At 40.3% G+C, this 19,060-nt stretch overlaps 2 protein-coding genes across 7 annotated transcripts in view; one reads left to right on the top strand and one right to left on the bottom strand.

Annotated features, from left to right (window-relative positions):
• Positions 1-6,341, bottom strand: part of LOC122967447 (histone acetyltransferase KAT7-like) — a 19,687-nt gene extending 13,346 nt beyond the window's left edge. The window contains exons 1-3 of one of the 3 annotated variants that reach the window (XM_044332115.1): positions 5,788-6,341; positions 3,783-3,927; positions 1,579-1,806 (exon numbers count right to left, since the gene is read on the bottom strand). In XM_044332115.1, coding sequence (XP_044188050.1) covers positions 1,579-1,806; positions 3,783-3,927; positions 5,788-5,802 — 388 coding nt within the window. In that variant the 5' untranslated portion in view covers positions 5,803-6,341. The remainder of the gene's footprint in view (positions 1-1,578; positions 1,807-3,782; positions 3,928-5,787) is intronic. The other 2 variants (XM_044332112.1, XM_044332113.1) reach the window with 2 other exon arrangements.
• On the top strand, positions 5,366-19,060 carry aldh16a1 (aldehyde dehydrogenase 16 family, member A1). Of its 4 annotated transcripts, none has more exons than XM_044332107.1 (18): positions 5,366-5,416; positions 6,930-7,124; positions 8,893-8,992; positions 9,229-9,355; positions 9,479-9,636; positions 9,726-9,803; positions 9,940-10,127; positions 10,218-10,376; positions 10,487-10,645; positions 11,685-11,841; positions 11,983-12,058; positions 12,465-12,570; positions 13,624-13,760; positions 13,981-14,151; positions 15,011-15,215; positions 15,340-15,525; positions 16,912-17,037; positions 17,373-19,060. In XM_044332107.1, the coding sequence occupies exons 2-18, from the start codon at positions 7,035-7,037 to the stop codon at positions 17,544-17,546; spliced, it is 2,397 nt and encodes a 798-aa protein (XP_044188042.1). In that variant the 5' UTR covers positions 5,366-5,416; positions 6,930-7,034; the 3' UTR covers positions 17,547-19,060. The 4 variants fall into 4 exon arrangements, 3 of the variants coding, with proteins under 3 accessions (XP_044188042.1, XP_044188043.1, XP_044188041.1); XM_044332108.1 differs by lacking the exon at positions 5,366-5,416 and adding an exon at positions 5,771-5,833; XR_006398598.1 differs by lacking the exon at positions 5,366-5,416 and having other exon boundaries at positions 6,771-7,124; positions 17,373-18,345; positions 18,401-19,060.

The following is a 19,060-nucleotide window of genomic DNA, read 5'->3' as shown; positions in this document are numbered from 1 at the left end:
TGTGTGTATACTTACATCCCATGCATCAGTATTGAATGAATCTTTTAAACTGAAAATGACAACTGCTGCACACATGAACTTTATTTTGAATCAGACTGTGACTCAGAGATAATGAAAACATTAACATGCACCCTAATGATCTAATTCTTAAGGGATGGTTCAATTTTTGGGTAGTTGCACTATTTTTCTTGCTCACCTAGAGACAAATGACTGGGTTCTGTTTTATATCTCTATGCAACACGTCAGCACAAACAGCATAGGGCGTTCAATAATATAATGGCTATCATACAGCACAGTGAGTGGTTAACTAATAGAAAAACATATCGATGATAAAAAAAAAAAAATCTGTATCTATTATTAACTAGCCTTATTGGCACAAATCTATCTTAAGGGAGATCTCTATAGGCAGCAATATGTGACCGCATACAGATGCACGGAACACCCTCCAGCAATGGCTGCCAGCAGAGAAATCCAATAGTAAAGACTGATGTTACTGCAGCAGAAGACCAGTGCTCTGAGACGCTGGCTGGTGAATAAAATATAACATATAAACATATTGCAGCCCTTTTCCTTTCCTGTTTTTCCAGTCATATCCAGCTTTTCATTAAATCTGGCATTCTTTTTAAACTCTGAAAAAAAAAAACTCATCAAACACAAATTATTCGTCTTAAAATATTGCTGGGAGGATCTTAAAATATTGTGATCACAGTTGTTGGTCTTGATAAACTGAGACAGCTCTCAGATCATTCTGTTTTTTTTTCACAAGGATAATTTCACATCATTTCTTCATGTTATTTAATGAGTGTCTTGGCTAGCCAAGCATTATACAGTAAGTGCCAACTAGGACTGCGTGACATAGACATAATTAAAATGACGGTGACACTAATTCAAATAATTATGTTGACAATAGAACCACGTATCATGACACTACTCTTTTTTCATAATATGATTCAAGTGGTGCGGTAATACATGATACAATTAAATAAGCAATCAATCTTAATGAATACAGATCACCACCTTCTACAGTGTCTGAAGTTTGATAACAACAGCAACGAAACACAAGTCCAGGATATAGATGGAGACGTATTTGTCTTCTTTATAATCAGGAACACGCTGTGATCACAGACAGGACTCAGGATGTACGGCACTACAATGAATGAATGAAACTCCTCCTCCCCCCCCTCCTCTCCACCTCATCCTTTTTTCTCTGCCGTCCCAGCTTCCTTTTCAACTCTCATCTACAGTACTCATCTGTCTTTTCCTTTACTCTCCCTTTCGTCCTTTTCTTCCTTTCTTCCCTCCATCCTCCTCTGATGCTGCTGCTCTCCTCACTTTTCCTCCCTCTTTTTATCTCCTTGCATCCCTCTTTCTACTCTTCTTTCATCTGTGCCTCTACTTCTACTCTCTTCCAACAAATTCATCTACTTGTGATTTTTTTCCCTCCTCCTACAACTTAGAGGAGGAGCATGAACGCTTTTAATACAAAATAAAAGCACCCCTCATGTAATGCATAGATATATCATATCTAAGACATGCAGGAAACACCATTTAATTTATCAACTTCCCTCCTGCTCTCACCATTAGCCTCGGTATCTGAGCCGGATGACCTGCTCTGACGCAGTGGGTATTTTTTGGCCGTGGTGTTTGTCGCCCCCTGCTGGCTGCGTGTCACCCTGCGCCCGGAGGAGAAGACGGATGCTGCCACTGCTGCTGCCGCTGCCGCTGCCGCTGACTCTGCTGCTGAATCCAGGCCTTCGTCAGGACCCACGGCTGCAGGGGAATTGCTCCGTGCTGAGCTGCAATGATCTAGAAAAGAAGAGAAGATTACTTAAGGATTTTCACTTTTCGAGACTACTGTCCTCTGCTGCCTTCATCTGCTGGCTATAGTTATCAGTCACATGTCACACAAACCATATAACCTCATAAGATGCATCAGTACTCATCTTTGTAATAACTAATTAACATTAAACAACCACATTAACATCCTGATACACTTATACTTATCTACAGTTTGAGTGTTTTTTTTAATTAGTGTTAACAGCGTGATCTAGAGACACCGCCTTGATTTGCAGACATAAAATGATTAATGGATTAGTCTATCAACAGAGAAAAAAAGTGGTAACTATTTTCATGGTCAATTAATCGTTTAAATCATTTTTCAAGCAAATGTACCAAACATTTCAGAGTTCCAGCTTCTACATTGTAGGGATTTGCTGCTGGTCTTTCACTCATGTGATAGCAAATGAAATATCTTCAGCTTTTGGGATGTTGCTCAGACAAATAAGCAATTTGATTATGTTTTCTTTCTAAGCAGCCCTACTTGGTTGTCTATATGGGAACTCCTGAGAAAATTTACGATCTATCTATCATCTAAAACATGATAAGAAGAAGACAGAGTTACATGTTACCAATGGCCTGAATGGTTATGAAGAGACTAATCCATCCACAGAAAAGAAGACTGAACCTCTGAATCCACTTCTCTCTGAAGCAAACTTGCCTCTATCCCTGGAACTTAATTTAGACCCTGGTCCGTCCGGTGGAAAAGCAGATAGAGGAGGCAGGTAGAGTTCCTCAAAAGGTTCTTAGTACCTGGAGAAAATTCCTGCGGTCGAAACGTGTCTTATGTTGTCCCTAAGCCTGTATGAGGACAGTGCGGCCAACTACTCTCAATAACAGAAAGCAGAGGAGAATGTCGGTCTTTCTTCCTCTGTTGTAAATCCCCTCTGGCAGCCACAGAAAGAGGTCACACAGGGGGTGGGAATGGAGTTTGTGTGTCTGTGGTGGGGGGAGGTCAGGCTGTCTGAACCCATTCATGCTTTATGGCCGCCCATATATAATAGCTACTGCCTAACTGTTGAAGTGAGGGGGGTTTGAAGTCTCCTTGTAGTCTCGGAATGAAAACACCCTTCCTAATTCAAATGACCCATATAAATGAAATTACACTGAAAGTAGTAATGTTTAGCTTTATAATAAATATAAGTACAATAAAAAAATGTAAGAATAAAAAAGAAAAGTAACTACTGAAGTTCACAACAGGTGAAGATCAGAAAGCAAAACTACACTATTATAAATAGGTTTAATTATACCAACAGCAGGATAATAGGTCAAAGAGGCTTCCTAATGTTCTGAAGTACACTGGTGTGTTGGTAATGGTAAAATAAATTGGTGTAATTAGACTGTGGTGAATCCTCTGATGAGTGATCCCTTGAATAAATAAAAGGCTGATTCAACCACACTGTCTGGGTGTCACTTTGATAAACTGTAGCAAATTATAGATCTTAGACTTTAACTTTAACAGTTGAATGTTACACTGAGCTGGTAAACACGCAGTTAAGCCAAACTAAAAGTGCTCCTTTGATGGCAATTATACAAATTAAGATGGAGATAGGCCAATTAAACTTGTATGTTAATGGTCCAAATAGATGTTTTCTACTCTGCACTATGTGAAGAAGATAATACAAAAAATAATAATTAATATAGTAAAATATAATGATAGAGAGTTTGAGGAAAATTGAAAATATATATAATCTTCAAGTAAGACCCAAGTCATTACTTCAGTGCTACCAAGCTGTAATTTGTATTTTGAGAAAAGTGAAACGTTAACATACTGATGTTACAGCTCATTAACTTTATTCCCTTTCAGCCAATTACAGTTCTTCATATTGTATAATTCCTCATCAACAACTTTCTATTTTTTCCAGTAAGACATACTGTATGTGCACTTGGTTTATGTGAATGTTTGTACTACCTATAATAAATGATTCGTCTTTCAAACAACTTACCTTGTGAGTTCTGGCTGAGGCGCAGTGATGCGCGAGTCAGGCGCGTGCTGCTGCGCCTGTGCGCGCTCTCGGAAGCTTCGGCAGGCTCGAGGTCGGCGGAGAAATCCGAGTCCTCCGTCCCGTCCGAACTGCTGCCTGCGGTCCTCTGGAAACAACCACATCAACAATATGAGAAATCTGTGTGATTTAACTAAAAGCTTGAACTTAAAAACCGTGTTACATCAGTTTAAAAAAATCTGTGAGAGTGACTTTAATGAATACATATATGTATATATATATTTTTTTTACCAGCGGATAATCCAACAAAGATCCCATGCTGGGGGAGGAGCATCACCCCCTCCACATCTCCACACGACAGACTTGTCAATAAATACTCACTTGTCAATAAATACTCAAATAAACCTAATCGGCATCACCACAAACAACACCGACTGCTTGTATTATCCGCACAAATTTGTCACATAGGGGCACGTTTCGCGTGAATTTCCAGTTTGTTGTTTGTTAAATCGACTAGTTGCTTTGAACACTGCTGCCAGGAACGCTAAACCCTCAGCAAAATCAAATTACTGAAACTCATGAAATGTCCCTAAATGTCCCACAAGGTTTTTTGTTTAAAACGAAGCATAATATGTCGAAACTGCAGGCTGCCAATCTGCCTGTCTCACGGAATGAATGGGGGGCTCTCCCTCTACCACTAGCGACCAAAATCAAGGGGTGGGGGTGGGGTAAAGGGACTCAAGTAGACATGACATTTACATTTCACAAATAACATAGTGGGGGGCCCCCTTCCATCCTCTCAAATAATAACCCCAATGTGATATTATAGGGCTACCTACTATTAGTAACTTATTCTTATGGTGAGTGAATAATTAACATTATTAATATAATGTATATTTATTTCTGTCATTTAATATTTTATTACAGTAACGTTTATTTATTTATTTTTTCTTTTTTTGCATTCAGCTTAGAAGTACTACTTTATTACGTTCGTTTCCCTCCTCTTTTCCCCCATTTGAGTTATAACTTTAAATGTGAGAAGGTGACATATAGGGACACCCAAGAAATAACTATAAAAAAATGATGAAATGTTATAACGCGATATACCAGAAGAAAATGAATATAAACAGAGCAAAATGAATCAGTGAATGAATCAAAATGACATTTCAGCTATAAACAGATACAAAATAAGTATAATAAACAGAAAAACCTTCTTTTTTAAAAACAAAACAATACGCTATATTTGCAGCATGTAAAACATAATAGGCCTGCTGATAACATGACTATAGCTAGTTCTCTTACATTTGCGAATGAACATTAATAACATTTTAACAGCACTTAAAAACGGTAACAAACAGTATACAATTAAAAACAAAAAACACAACCAGTAGCGCACATTAAGCGTATTTGACAACTACACAACACGAAGCTGGGCACTTAATTTGCATGCAGCCAATGAAAATTGAGACCAGGCGGGGTTTGAGCAAGCCGGACCAATGAGCGAAAGGCTTGTCCCGATTCTGTCCAATAGTAGTGTTGTTTTGGTGCGGACCCTTCGCTCCATCCTCGGACCCAAAGAACAGCCTGTTCCTTTTCATCCCGCTAACTTACAGCTGCCGTTAAGGACGGCAATAGAGGTCAGCATCCCCCTGTCCTCCTCCAGCGGGGACAAATCTGATCATTAAGTAGCAAAACCCAGATTTTCAACCCTTCTTACTCGATACTATCGATAAACAACAACAGATTCTTGCAACTCAGCAATAAACATTAGCAGGCGCAGCAACAACACAACGACAGCTCAGTTGTGTGATTCAACCGACATTCACATTCAACGTACATCAAAAAAACCCATTAACGGTATATTGTGTAATATTTCAACAAGCAGGTGGTCACAGTTTTATCCACAGAGTTTTATTTTTACCTCTACGGCGGCTAACATTAGCTATGACGTTATGTTTGTGTGTGTCCGAGCTACTCTAACGGCTGTCAACCGTCCGCCTCAACTCACCTTTCTCCGGGGCATGTTCACAGATGTGACGGGTCGCTTCTCTCAGGTTATTAATCCGCACTTTGAGAGCAATTTTTTTCCAATGTTATGTATAAATAATATGAGCAACAAATCGCCAGTTTTTGGCATGAGCCAACTCAGCTAAAAAAAAGGCGCATCAATTTCTCCGCACTTCCTACAACGGCTCGGTACGTCGACAAAATCCCTCCGTGTGGCAGATACGGTACACCCAGGGTGGCCTTAACGTTTAGATAGTTTAGGGAGGAGGACATACTCGTTCGTTTCATCAACTTCTTAGATAACTATTCAACTAATTAAGTGCACCAGCATACATTTGACGGGGTTGAGGTGCTTCTTCGTTTGATACTTAACTTTCAGATATTCAAAATCATACTTCAGTGCGCTCGAGCAGAACAAAGTAGGACCGGTGTTACACCGTAGTTGGTTACCCATCAGATTCTGTGACCTGCAGTGTTTGAAAAAGTACTCAAATACTTCATCACAAATAAAAATCCTGCATTTAAATCCTACTTAAAGCAGAAAGAACAAGTACAGAAAACCGAGTCCAATTTTCTGCAAAATTAGAACTTTTACTTTAGTTCTTTAAGTAAATTTAGCTGGTAATACTTTTACTTATGTTGGATTTTAAATGCAGGATACTTTTACTTGAGTAAGGATCTGAATACTTCTACAAACACTGCAGGTCACAGAGCCTGATAAGTCACCAAATACGGTGTAACATGGGAACTATCTCGACCTTTTTAAATTAGTCATAATAGATTAGTTATTAAAATAGAATCGAGTTAGCTGTTCACAGAAATAACGCTCATTTACTGACCAAACGTGTGTGTTATAGAGCGGTACCACCAGATAAACCCAAAACATGTTATATCATGCGTAAGATATCTCTAAAATTGCTGTCATTGTCGTATAAAAACCTTAAACACTACTTCGTTTGCTTAAATCCGATCTAACAAACGAAGCTTTAGAAGTCGGAAGTAAGCAGGGGTGAAGCCTCTCGCTCCGTCCAGTTTTACGTTCAGTCAGTGGGAGGGAGAAGCGACGAGCTAGCACGTTGCATTTGACGTGGAGTGGGACTTCTGTAGCTTTCCTGTTTGTCATTTCTCTTTTCTCTCTTGCAGGCGGCATCTTACAAGCTTTAAAGTAAAGATTTTTGCCCCTGAACGCCACCAGAAACGAATACACAGCGCCGGACAGATTCGCTTCCTCACTGATTTGTAACTATTATGGCTGGAAGCACCGCCAAGACAGTGCACGATATCTTTCATAACATGGAGTACGGACCCGCAGCAACTTCCAGCACTGCCACTGCACAGGTAACGTTATAGTATCAATCTAATTCATTAGAGAGAGTTAGAAGATCTTACTGACAATTATCGGTCATGTTTTAATGCTTCCCATGGATAGCATATCCCTGTTAGACGCTTTGACCCATGTGAAATTCATTAACAGTGAGCTGACTGTAACTCACAAGGCAAACATGTGACTTAGACTGTACAGTAGTTTGTTAGGAAATGTCAAGGGTGAAAATCTGATGGATGGACACGTTTCCACTTAAGGGAATCTTCACCCTGAAACAGAATTGGGCATTCAAATTTCCACTCATTTTGGACAGTTAAGTACGTTTTTGTTTTAGGGTGAATTTCCCCTTTACGTTCAGACCACTATCTCTCTGACTTAGACTAGAGAACATGCAGTTGACTTACAAATGGATATTGACAGACATGCACACTGACATTGTTCTCCTCACCTTTGCTCCCTGCAACCACTTCGCTCTTTCATTTGTTGGGTGTAGTGGTCACACTCTATATTGCAGGTTCACCTGACTCAACTCTGGTCATTACAAAAGAAACAGCTGCACAAATTGAGCGTCACAAACAGCCCAAAATGAGTCTTTGTATAAACAGAATTTGATCCATTATGTCCAATAAATTCTGGAAAATCCAGAGAAGCTATATCATTATTCTGTCATTCATGTGTGGGGAGCCAACTTGGACATCAGCTGGCTCGGCCAGAAGAAGTCTCTAACGTGCATGTTCTTGACCGGCTCTTCCGGAGAAGCACTCTAGTGCTCATTCTCCATGGGCCAGAAAACCTGGAACTCTGCGGAGGCTGGGAAAACTTTTTTGGTGTAAGCAATTTTCATATGTGAGAATGGGGCCAGTTTTTCTAAATACATCCATGATATAGACCCATTTTACATAGCCCATCTTAAAGGAACACTGTGGAGTGTTGGACCACTACTAGCACTAGTAGCTTTTAAAGGTGGGTACCTGTTTTGTTTTTATCGGTGCTAATCCTAGTGCTAGTCCTTTGATCAACAGTTGGTGGTGATAATGCGTCAGTAAAGCCAGTGAAGAAGAGAGCTAGCAAACATGGATGTGAACAATTTAAGATTAAAAATAAATAAGAATCAGCTTTGCAAATGTTTTATGAGGATGGAAATGCATCCAACATGTTTGTCAGGCCTCAATGATACATGCGATGCGTTGTGGTGAGAAACACTTGGAGAGAAATCAGGGCACCTTCTAGTTGTTAGTTATTTTAAATAGACTAATTTGACAGGTGACATTCTGTTAGATAGGAAAATCACAAAATTACTGATTCCCCAATTCACAAAATACCAGCAGCCAAAATAAAAGACTGATTCCCATATTGCTGTTAAACCTCAGTATGAATATAATGTTTATATAGCAGTGAGTCTTTACATCACTGGATATCAGAGCAGCTTTAGTTTGGTGTGTGTTGCTAACCAGAGATGAGCAGGGTGAGTGGTTCATGGAGAAGGTCAGTGCTGTACTTTGGTCGTCTGTCTGTAAATAGTTGACGCGCTCTTCCTTGCCTACCTACCTTTTATCAGTTACCGTCCAGCAGAGGTGGTTTCTTCCTGACCAATCAAACGTCAGCATTTTGGGTATCTGTCATGTACAGCCATAGAGTCATTTTGGTGAATTGGTGTTAAAAGAATACTAGGCTCTTCATTTCTGTGATTTAGTTCATTCCTTTCAAAGACAGCTGTCTATTTGTAATCATAATGGTGTCATTGTGAATATTGTCTGTTAACTCTCTTCTCTTCTCCATCAGGCCTGGCTGGATCATCATTCCCGTTCTCTGGGTCTGTTCATTGATGGCAAGTTTGTCCGTCCCGCAGACAGACAGACTCGCTCCCTGGTGGACTCTAAAGGTAAGAGCAGCCTGAGTTTAAAGAGCATAGAAGGCCAACACAGTGTACACAGAGCTCTGAGATTTAGCTCCTTTGGTGGAGGATCAAACTTTCTGACAGTATGACTCTTATAGACCTGAGCAACCTATTGTAGATATGAAGTATCAGCTCAATCAACATGTTGGATCACTAAAATTGATTGCTGTCACACAAAATGAAGAATAACCTTCAACTAAAAAGTCCCCTCTGCTCTCCAGGTGGTAATGTGTGCAGCACGGTGTGCGCTGTGGAGGATGATATTTCCCAGGTTGCCTCCTCTGCTGTTAACGGTTACAAGGCCTGGAGTGGCCTGTCCTGCTACCAGAGGGCCAAAGTGCTGCTCAAGTATGCCAAACTCTCCTTCCTGCGTTTCATCCGTCATTTTGCATCCCAGCACTGTTATAAAGTTTAGTGCCATTCCACTGGCCTGACATGTTTGTTTGCTTGTTGTCTGTCCTGCAACAATAGGCTCGTGAGTGTTCTCGGGCAGCACGCTCAGTGTGTGTCGGAGCTATGTGAGCTGTGCGAGGCCTCCTGCTCCCCCTCCACCCTCGTCAGACTGTTGCAGTTCTACAGCAGCTGGGCTCAGCTCAGAGACACTCTCATCACAAACTGGACACCACTGGGTGAGGGAACACAGGGGTGTTTATATGTATGCACAAATTAAGTTTTAGTGTGAGATTTTGTATTTAGTTTGTTTGTTCCTGTTTTCCAGGTGTGGTGGCAGTAGTTGTCTCTGATGACTGCTCTCTTTATTCCCTTATGCTCAAAGTCTTACCAGCACTGGCCATGGGTAACAAACACACACTGTTATAAAGAGATACACATTAAAAACGATCTTATGTAAATTACGATTGAACGCATGTTTTTGTTTTATGTAAATTTTGTTCAGAGCTGTTCTGTTATAATTGAAATCTGCTTCCTTCTAGGCAACTCTGTCATCGTTGTCCCTGGTCGCAGCACGGCCCCTCCAGTGCTCCTTTTGGCACAGCTTTTTATGGCAGCAGGCCTTCCTGCTGGGGCCTTTAATGTTGTAACAGGAAATGACATGACGCTGGGTGTCAAAGTGGCCCAGAACCCTAGCATCAGCTATGTTACCTACAGCGGCAACAAGAAGGTGTGTGTGTGTGAGAAAATTACATTTCTAACCAGAGTTAATGTTACTAAAATTTCCCAAATCATGATAAGTATGTCTTTTCTCGCTCAGGATGGAGTGACGCTGTGTAAGGCCACGGCAGGGATGGGTGTTCCAGTCTCTGTCTCCCCGTGCATTGGCGCCACATGTCCTTTCATCATCTTCGAGTCAGCTGACATCGACAGCGCCGTGGATGGAGCGATAGAGACTGCCTTTAAGAAGAAGAAAGAGGTGATTCACGCAAAAAAGTATCCACTATCCGGTGATGGAGTGTGTCTCATGGCATCATATCAGACATCAGATGTCCTCCAGTCTCATCCTCTCTTCCTCTCTCCTCTCAGGTGCACTGGGTGTTGTGCGTGCAGGAGAATGTGTTGGACAGTGTCGTGGCCCGGCTTAGGCTGCGCATGGCGGGGCTGAAGTGTGTGGCCCTGCCCAGTGATGGAGAAAGGGTTCTAGTGGACGCTGCAGTACAGGAGGCTCAGCAGCAGGGGGCCACGGTTAGTCGCGAAAACTTTTTAAAGAGCTGTGCTCAACTGCAGTGATGTTCACATTATCACGATAATATAGGTGATGGAAATGAACCCGATTTTAAAATTAATTTATTTACTTAAACTTTTGCTAGAACACATTTCGTCCAAGTAGAGCTGCAACCAATTTGTTTTTTTTTTTCTGTCAATAAACCTATTTACTTCTTCATATGATAATCATTAAGCCTGTGAAGTGTCAAAAATAATAAAAAATGTCCATCAAGGCTTTACCGCAGTCCACAGTGCTGTCTTAACATAGCTAACATTTAGACCTTTTCTACTACAGGAACAACCTAACTTTATGTTTAGCCATTGCCACTAGTTCTGCTTTTGTTCTGGTTCTCCCCCCGCTTTGGGAATGAGTTCCTGAACCTAAATTTCAGCGCTGCTGAGGAGATGGTACTAAATCCAAATCAATCCAAGTTCCAGGTACTCTCAGGTGAAAGAAATACAACAGCTCATTTTCTATTCTGATTCAGAATATCCAACATGCAGGTTGTGTTGCCTTGTTGTTTTGTTGTCTGTGTAAACTGTGGATTGTATGCACAGCACTGAGGACTATGTTGCTTGTTTACCTACATTTCCCAGCACATGTTCCCAGGTTATCACTGGTATTTTCAAAATCATGTGACATTTTTAGTAATTAGCTATTTTCTTCCACTAAGTAGCAGGGTAGCGTTACCAAACGCTACATCGATACACCAATTATGTATATGCAGAACTTTACGGTTTGTAAAACACAATGGAAAACACATTGTGAAACACAAGGCAGAATCTAACACCAAAGCTGTACAGGTTCTTAAAAGTTCAGGCTAGGGGTTGTTAAGTTCCCGCTGTGGAAAAGAGCCATTTGTCTGACCAGTCAAAAAGTTTTGACTTTATGGTGATTTATAAACCGTAAAGAAAAGCAAGCCGCTCTTCATATTTGAGAAGCTGTAACCTACAGGTGTGTGGATTGCTTCCTTAATGAATGAATAACTTATTTCTCTCTCTTTCTGTCTCTCCTCAGTTGATTCAGTCCTGTTCTGCCCCCCCTTCAGGCGCCCAGTACCCTCCCACAGTGCTCTGTGGAGCAGCTCCCTCCTCTCCATATGTGGTCACCCCCTCTGCCGGACCGCTGCTGCCTCTCATGACCTTCAGAAGCAACACAGAGGCAGTGACCCTGGGTAAGAAGTCTCTGTGGATGCAGATGCATGAGTGAAGATTTTGACTTCTCTGTTCAATCAAAAGATTTCAGAGTAATAATATACTGTGTTTTATTATTGAATTTCCACTTGAGCCACAGTAACGGTCTCTGTTCTGCACAGGGAACCACAGTCCACATGGCCAGGCAGCCTCCATCTGGACTGAAGACCTCACCCTGGCTCTGGAGACAGCTAAGAAGTAGCTACACACATTTACACACTCATACATTTCCTCTTTTCATCTTCCTCTTTTTCCCTTCTTTTATTTGTTTTCCTGCCCTATCTTCCCCTTATTTTTCTTGAATATGTCTCTTCGTTCCTTCTGTTCATCCACTTTGCATGTCTTCTTCCAAATTACTCTTCACTTTTTTCTTGTTTTACCTTCATTTTAGTGCCTCTTTCCCATCTCTCTTGCCTTTCTTCTCTCCTCCATAACTGTCTTTCACTTTTTTCCTTTGTTGTCTTTGCAGGCAACACAAGTCCTGATATTTTCTGTAATTTATGGGTAGCTCGAAGACTTGAATTGAATTGTGAATGTACATTTGGTATCTGACTAATGTAATACTTCTCTCCTTCTTCTCATCTCCTTCTTCCTCTCTCTGCAGTCTGTCAGTTGGCTCAGTGTGGGTGAATTCCCACTCTATGTCTGACCCCAGTCTGCCCGTCTCTGGTCACAAAGACAGCGGCACCTGCACCGACGGAGGACAGGAGGTTGGCTTCAGTAGTTTCTCACAAAACACAAAACACAATGACAGAAGAAACCATTGAGTCCCAAAACTGACAAAATGTAGTAAAAGACAGGACATGCATATAAAGATGAAGATAATGTTATGAAGATAGAAGCTCTTCTTCTATCCTCTAAGAAGTGTTGGCTAGCTAACTTTGTATAGTGTTAGCTTGCCAGTTAAAATTCTTTATCTACAGATGCTACATTAGTATGCAGGTTAGTGTATATGGATAATTAACATTACATGAGCAGCTAGATAGCTAAACAGCATGAAAACGTAAGTTACCTGCAGATGTCACTTTGGACCTGTTAGATGCTGGTTTGGCTCTTACTCTTTAAAATCCGTGTTAGCGACACACTGCCTGTCCATGACTTGTAGCTGCAGCAGTTTGTTTAATTTGTCTCCAATGAGACATTAAATTGCAATTAAACCGCGGTTCACATGTGTGCTGAACTGTGGGGGGCAATCCGTATGGATCATTGATGGACTACGTTCCGTTACACCTCTATGGGGTAGTCGTATGACAAAACATAGCTGCAGCCATGTAGATAGCTGCAAAGGCTGGTGCTCAGTTTGTTTTCAGTTAAGCTAGCTAGCTACACAGCTCTCATTTGCTCCACTGATGTTGCACATTTGCCCATCTCATTATCATACAAGCGTTAGGAAAACTGAAAATGTGGTGAATAAAATGGGAAATGTTGTTTGGGGAAAATAGGGGATAGATAAATTCCTAAATGTGTGTCAAAACATAGGAAAATGATATAGATGTAAGTATAAGTTAAATAAATTAAGTTTGAATTTATTTTGTCAACTGATTGGTGATAACGGAAACATATAAAGCGTTATTTAAATTTTTAAACTTTAGATTTAACTAAATATTATTAATGTATTTGATTATATTTTTTGACTTTAACTACATTTTGTCAGTGTTGTATCTCCATAGACATCATCTACTGTAGCCTTCAAACATAACTGTTTAACCTCCAGGCGTAAGAATCTTGTACTGTATGTTGACCTGTTCTCTGCTATCTGTCAGGGTCTGTACCAGTTTCTACGCCCATCCTCTTCTTCATCTCCTCCTCTTCCTCGCTCCTCGCCTGTCTCTATGGACTATGCAAAGTTTGGAACAGCAGCCTCCCCAGTTATTATTCCTGATGATTCAGACTCTGCCAGGTTTGTTTTGTAATGCTCTCTTTACGCAAAGTCTTGAACATAAGGTATCACAAGACCTCATAACTGTATAATAAGCACATTTTTAAAATATGTTGAGTATCATAATAAAAGCATAATATAATACATGCAAGGTTAAGGAGATAATATTCTCTGCTTCCTTACATGCATGTTCATATTTGTCCACAATGCATCACTCCCTTCCTCCCTCCTCTCTCCTCAGTGCCCCTAAGCCCTACCTGCAGTTTGTCGGTGGTAAGACATGTAAAGCAGTGTCTGGCTGCAGTGTGGCAGTGCAGTCACCAGGGGCCAGCACTGTCTTGGCCTATTGTCCAGATGGAGGCCGGAAAGACGTCCGCAATGCTGTGGAGGCTGCTATCAAAGTCCAGCCTGGGTGAGGGCTTTGCCACACAAAGACACTGACACACACATAAACACATACACCCAAATATCAGAGTCAAGCCAGAAAACAATGTACATTGTGCTTGCAAACAGATGTTGTCATGTTTTATTATTTGACAGAAAATCATTAAAATAGATTTTATGTGGCTTTTTTACACTGATCAACACAAAATCACTCATTTAATATCAAAATGAAAAAGATCTGTCAAAAATGATCTACAGTGATTACAAATATAAAATACATTGACAATCCATCAGTGTTGTGTGTTGTGTAATTGATTTGACTGATATTTGATCAGAATTAACAACATTTGGCCCAGGTTGAAACACTCAGTCTCTTTATCAAAGTTGTAACCTGGAATCCTAAACAGAGCCTCAAACCTGTAAAAAACAAACAAACAAACAAACAAACAAAAAAAAAAATTTCAGAGGTGAAAGCAGCTTTCCTGAAATTTGGCCTCCATGAAGCAGATTTTATTCAGGCTTTCAGACTCGAGACACAAGGACACACATGTATACAAACCAGAAGACATCAGGGTTTCATAACTTAGTGGGCTGTGTGTGTTTGTCATCAGTCGAAGTCCAACGTGACTGAGAGCTGATAAAAAGACACATATTTGCTAAGTCATACACAGTGAGTCAACAAAGTGTAACAACAGAGTTTGATGATAAAACCCAATAAACACTTCTCTTCTTGTCACCACAGTACAAAGCATTAAAAGTACAGTACATGCTGTGCTGGATTAACCAGCATTCCCCTTTTCTAGATCTCAACCGTTTCAAGTCCTTTCAAAAAACGGAGGCATATCTCTGATCGTTTTATTTCTTCTTGCATCCTTTTTCTCCTCTAGCTGGATGAAAAAGAGTCCATCTGCACGTGCTCAGTCCCTCTACTCTCTGGCCAAAGGCCTGGAGGCAAAAAAGCGGGACATAGCTGCGTCAATCAATGTCCAGACCGGTCTCTCATTGGAAGAGGCTGATAGGGAGGTAGAGCTCAGCATTGCCAGGCTCAGTGATTGGGCGGCGTACTGTGACAAAATTCAGGGAGGAACTCTGGTGAGGCTTTTTATATTATACAAAATTATTTGTTTAGAGAAATTAGAATAGACAAATGAGATGACTGTCAGACAGATTGGTAGCACCTACTGATCTCTAAACTCATGTTGTCCCTCTCATTCAGCCTGTACCACAATCTGGCTCTGCCCTCTCCATCCCCGAAGCCCTGGGAGTGGTAGGAGTCATCCTCCCTGACAAGAATCCCCTCCTCTCCATGGTAACACTTCTTGGAGCAGTCATTGCCACTGGCAATGCTGTTGTCATGGTCCCCAGTCAGAGGTATCCACTACCAACCTTGGCATTCATACAGGTAAGTGTGATGTAAAATGTGCTGTGCAGCAAGTTGGGGAGGAGGGAGGAGGAGTGGGAGCGGGCATCAGACACTGAATCTAAACCAGTAACTAGGATGCATTTGTGCGACCTCTAAACGGGCATTCAGATTGAAAATAGTCCTATTTTTAAAAAATGCAAGGAGGCAGTGTTGGTGGGTTTGACATGAAATACAATCCAGGAAGTACAGTTAGAGTAATAGATCCATAAGTTTGAAGGATTCTATTACTGTGGTAAAATCAGACATGCAAACACACATTCCTGGCAGATGACTTCAGAATGTGTGCTTGCACATATTTGGCCAATCCAGCAACTTGTCAGGCAAAAGTTGAATATTGCCGAAGCCCTCGGCGTTGGCACTCATGCACAGCTAATATCAGTCTGAACGTGGTATAAAACTCTTTTTGCATTCATTGTGAACACACTTAAACCCCTTTCAGACATGCACCTCTTTACATAAACTTCATGGCAATTTAACAATCAGTCTCATTTATGAATAAGTATCTGAATCGCTTTACTGTAAAAGTCACAATGGCAATCTTACTAGGTTGACTCTAGGTTGCTGTTAGAGAGGAACTGAAGTTGTGTCTTCTTTGCATGATTAACTAATTAACACATTTCTTGTGCTCAAAGAAAATAAAATCAGTTTAATAAACTATGAAAACTGTGAATAAGCCAATTTTACGTTGTTAGGGAGATTCTTCTCATGTCAGATCAGTCTATAAAAATCCAGGGGTTAAAAAGCAACCAGAGTAACAATCAGATCAGCTGTCTTCCTCCTTCATACTTTAATATTGAGTAACTGAATATCCAGCAAAACACTTAAAATACAGCCTGTCAGCAAAAAGGAAAATGAGAGTAAACTTAACATCTTGTTATTCACACTTCTTCAACAGCTTCAACAGCAAAGTAAGTTTTAAAATGCATCAGTGATGCAGCCTGTGAGAAGACTGAAAGCACTCCTCTTCCTCATTAAGATTTTCAACTCACTGCTGTTTTCCAGCATTTTTACCACTTTCATAAACCAGATGCTGTTTGTCACATGAGCACATGTCGGTATTAAGCAACATTAATATAAAAGTCAGCTATGTCGGGATGACAAAAAGCCATCACTTTGACAGCTTGATGAAGCCAGCAATATTATGTATTAAGTTTCATTTTCTTGTTGTAAAATCCAAACGTTTTTATTTGTCTTTTCTAATATCTTCTCTTTTTAGCACGTCTGCTTGTGTGGTGAATTTTTGTATTTACGAGGCTGTATTAATCTGTATGTGTGTGCACGTCTGCAGTGGTGTAGTATCTGTAAACACTCATTTTATCTTTATAATCCCTCCTCCTCCCTTCTCCTCCTCCTCCTCTTCTTCAGGTGCTCCAGTCTTCAGACCTGCCAGCAGGTTTGGTGAACATCATTACAGGAAGAAGAGACCAGCTGACAGTGGCTCTGGCTACTCATAGCGTCATCAAGGCCATCTGGTACTGGGGCAATACTGAGGTGAGGACTAAACACAAACACATACACCAGTGTTGAACTTTTATTGGGGAGCCGGGGGACACTGTTCCCCCCCTAAGAGAGACCTGAGGCCCTGAAAAGCCCTGAAAGCAGGATTAGTTCAAAAACACCTAGCACACCTAAACAACAGATTGACCTCTTCTGCTCTGTATAATGTTTTAAACCTTGTCTCGTAAGGATTATAACTAAAATTGGCTTCTTCGCAATCATATCATTGCAATATCTTTTTGTATATGTGATGCATGATATATAATGATCCACTCACCCAGCCCTACCACATATTAATTGTATCTCTTGCTCTGTGTTTCCTACTGTAGGGCTGTCAGTACCTGCAGTACACATGTACCAGCCCTCTGAAAACCCTGCGTCTGTTCTGCCAAAAGGAGGAGGAGGGGAAAGATGGAGGGAGGGACTGGACTCATCCCTCACTCATGGAAGAGATATGGAGGAATTCAGTCCAGTGGAAGAGCGTGTGGATTCCCACTGCATAAGAAAATAGATAGAGGGAGAAAAAAAGAGTCTTAACTGTGACCTGTAGGATGTAGATTTAAAAGGAAGGATCAAAAAATTAACTGTGACCACAGTCAGAAACAACCAAAAAAAATCATAAGCAGACAACACAATGTTCCTGAGTCTCTTAACTGTTGGTCCCCGTGCTTTTTTTTTAATTCCCATGAGTCAGTGCATGCAACTACTGCCACACTAATCCAGCAGAGGATTTCTGTGGATGGCTGAGCGACCATGTGATATATTCCAACAGTATTTTTTGATTAGAATTTAATCATCTATGTAAGCTGAAGCCTCAGACATTGTGACACCAAGCAGCTACCACATTAGCACACACTTTAGTGCAAAGACAGTTTTGTTTATGAGATAACATTGCTTGGCATCATACATCTCCAAAATAAGAAAAAAAAATAGAAAACTATAATAAAATCAGGGTAAAATGAAGTTTAAGTATGAAATTAACAAAATAATATACTAATGAATTAACAATGACAAATGTACAAAGGCGTGATCAGTGACAGAAAGAAGTGAAGGCCACAGGTCAGACAATAGGGATTTGCAGGTTATGAGTAACTGAGAAAACAAGAGATTAAATGTATTAACAGATTTATTTTGGGGGGTTATGGCAGGACACTGACACACAGACTCAGTCTGAGTTGAATTGTGGAATAAAAAAAAATACCTAAAGCACTTAAAACACAACAGATTTGAAAGAATTTTACTAAAAACTTAAACATACAGTACTTACTTTGTTGTAGGTGATATGTTAGCAGCATTGCCAATGTATTCAAATGTTTTTTGTTAACAAGGTATGAAAATGTGTCACTGAAGTAAAAAGGTGAACATTTATGAGGGGTTACATATTCCTTTATTACAATGAACAGGAACATTCTTTATAATGATGTGGTATGCAATCATAATCAAAAGAGTTGACTTTCTACCTCTATCTTCTGCAATTCTACTTCTTTTTGCTCTTAGTCATTACACATCTGCTTGACTTTAAGGTCAGCTTTATTTCCAGGCATGCTTAAAACTAACTGAACCCTGGATCAATAAGTATTCACTAGTAATACTGTAGATATTTGGTAACATCAAGTGCCAGAGAGCCATGACATAATCTATCACTGTTTCATTCAAATATTTCAGTTGTAGTTATAAGAAAAGTGGTATTTTTCACGACATATGCAACCTTTTTTTTCAACTTGAAACCTCAACTGCCTTAGAGTTCTGTCAAAAATTGATCAATCCTGTGTCAACTCAATCCAAATATGTTAATGTACTGCACATCTTTATTACTGTACAATTATACTGTTAGCTACGTCATAGAAGTACACTTATTAATCTGTGGTGCGAACATTCCCAGTGAAAGCAAGTTTGTTTCCAAGTTCACATTCACGTTGTTAAATAATATGTTTTTGAAATGTGTGTTTCCAGAGAATGACACTTTAGGTCTCACTGTCTAAAAGCCATAATTAAAAAAGATACATTTATGAATTTA

Source organism: Thunnus albacares, chromosome 17 (assembly GCF_914725855.1).
Source record: "Thunnus albacares chromosome 17, fThuAlb1.1, whole genome shotgun sequence".
NCBI lineage: Eukaryota > Metazoa > Chordata > Actinopteri > Scombriformes > Scombridae > Thunnus > Thunnus albacares.
This window is presented reverse-complemented; position numbering and strand designations above follow the sequence as displayed.

Coding starts and splice junctions, on each gene's coding strand:
- aldh16a1 (XM_044332107.1), top strand. CDS start 7,035: ATGGCTGGAAGCACCGCCAAGACAGTGCACGATATCTTTCATAACATG. Junction 9,637..9,725: donor CACAAACTGGACACCACTGG/GTGAGGGAACAC, acceptor CCTGTTTTCCAG/GTGTGGTGGCAGTAGTTGTC. Junction 12,571..13,623: donor GCACCGACGGAGGACAGGAG/GTTGGCTTCAGT, acceptor GCTATCTGTCAG/GGTCTGTACCAGTTTCTACG.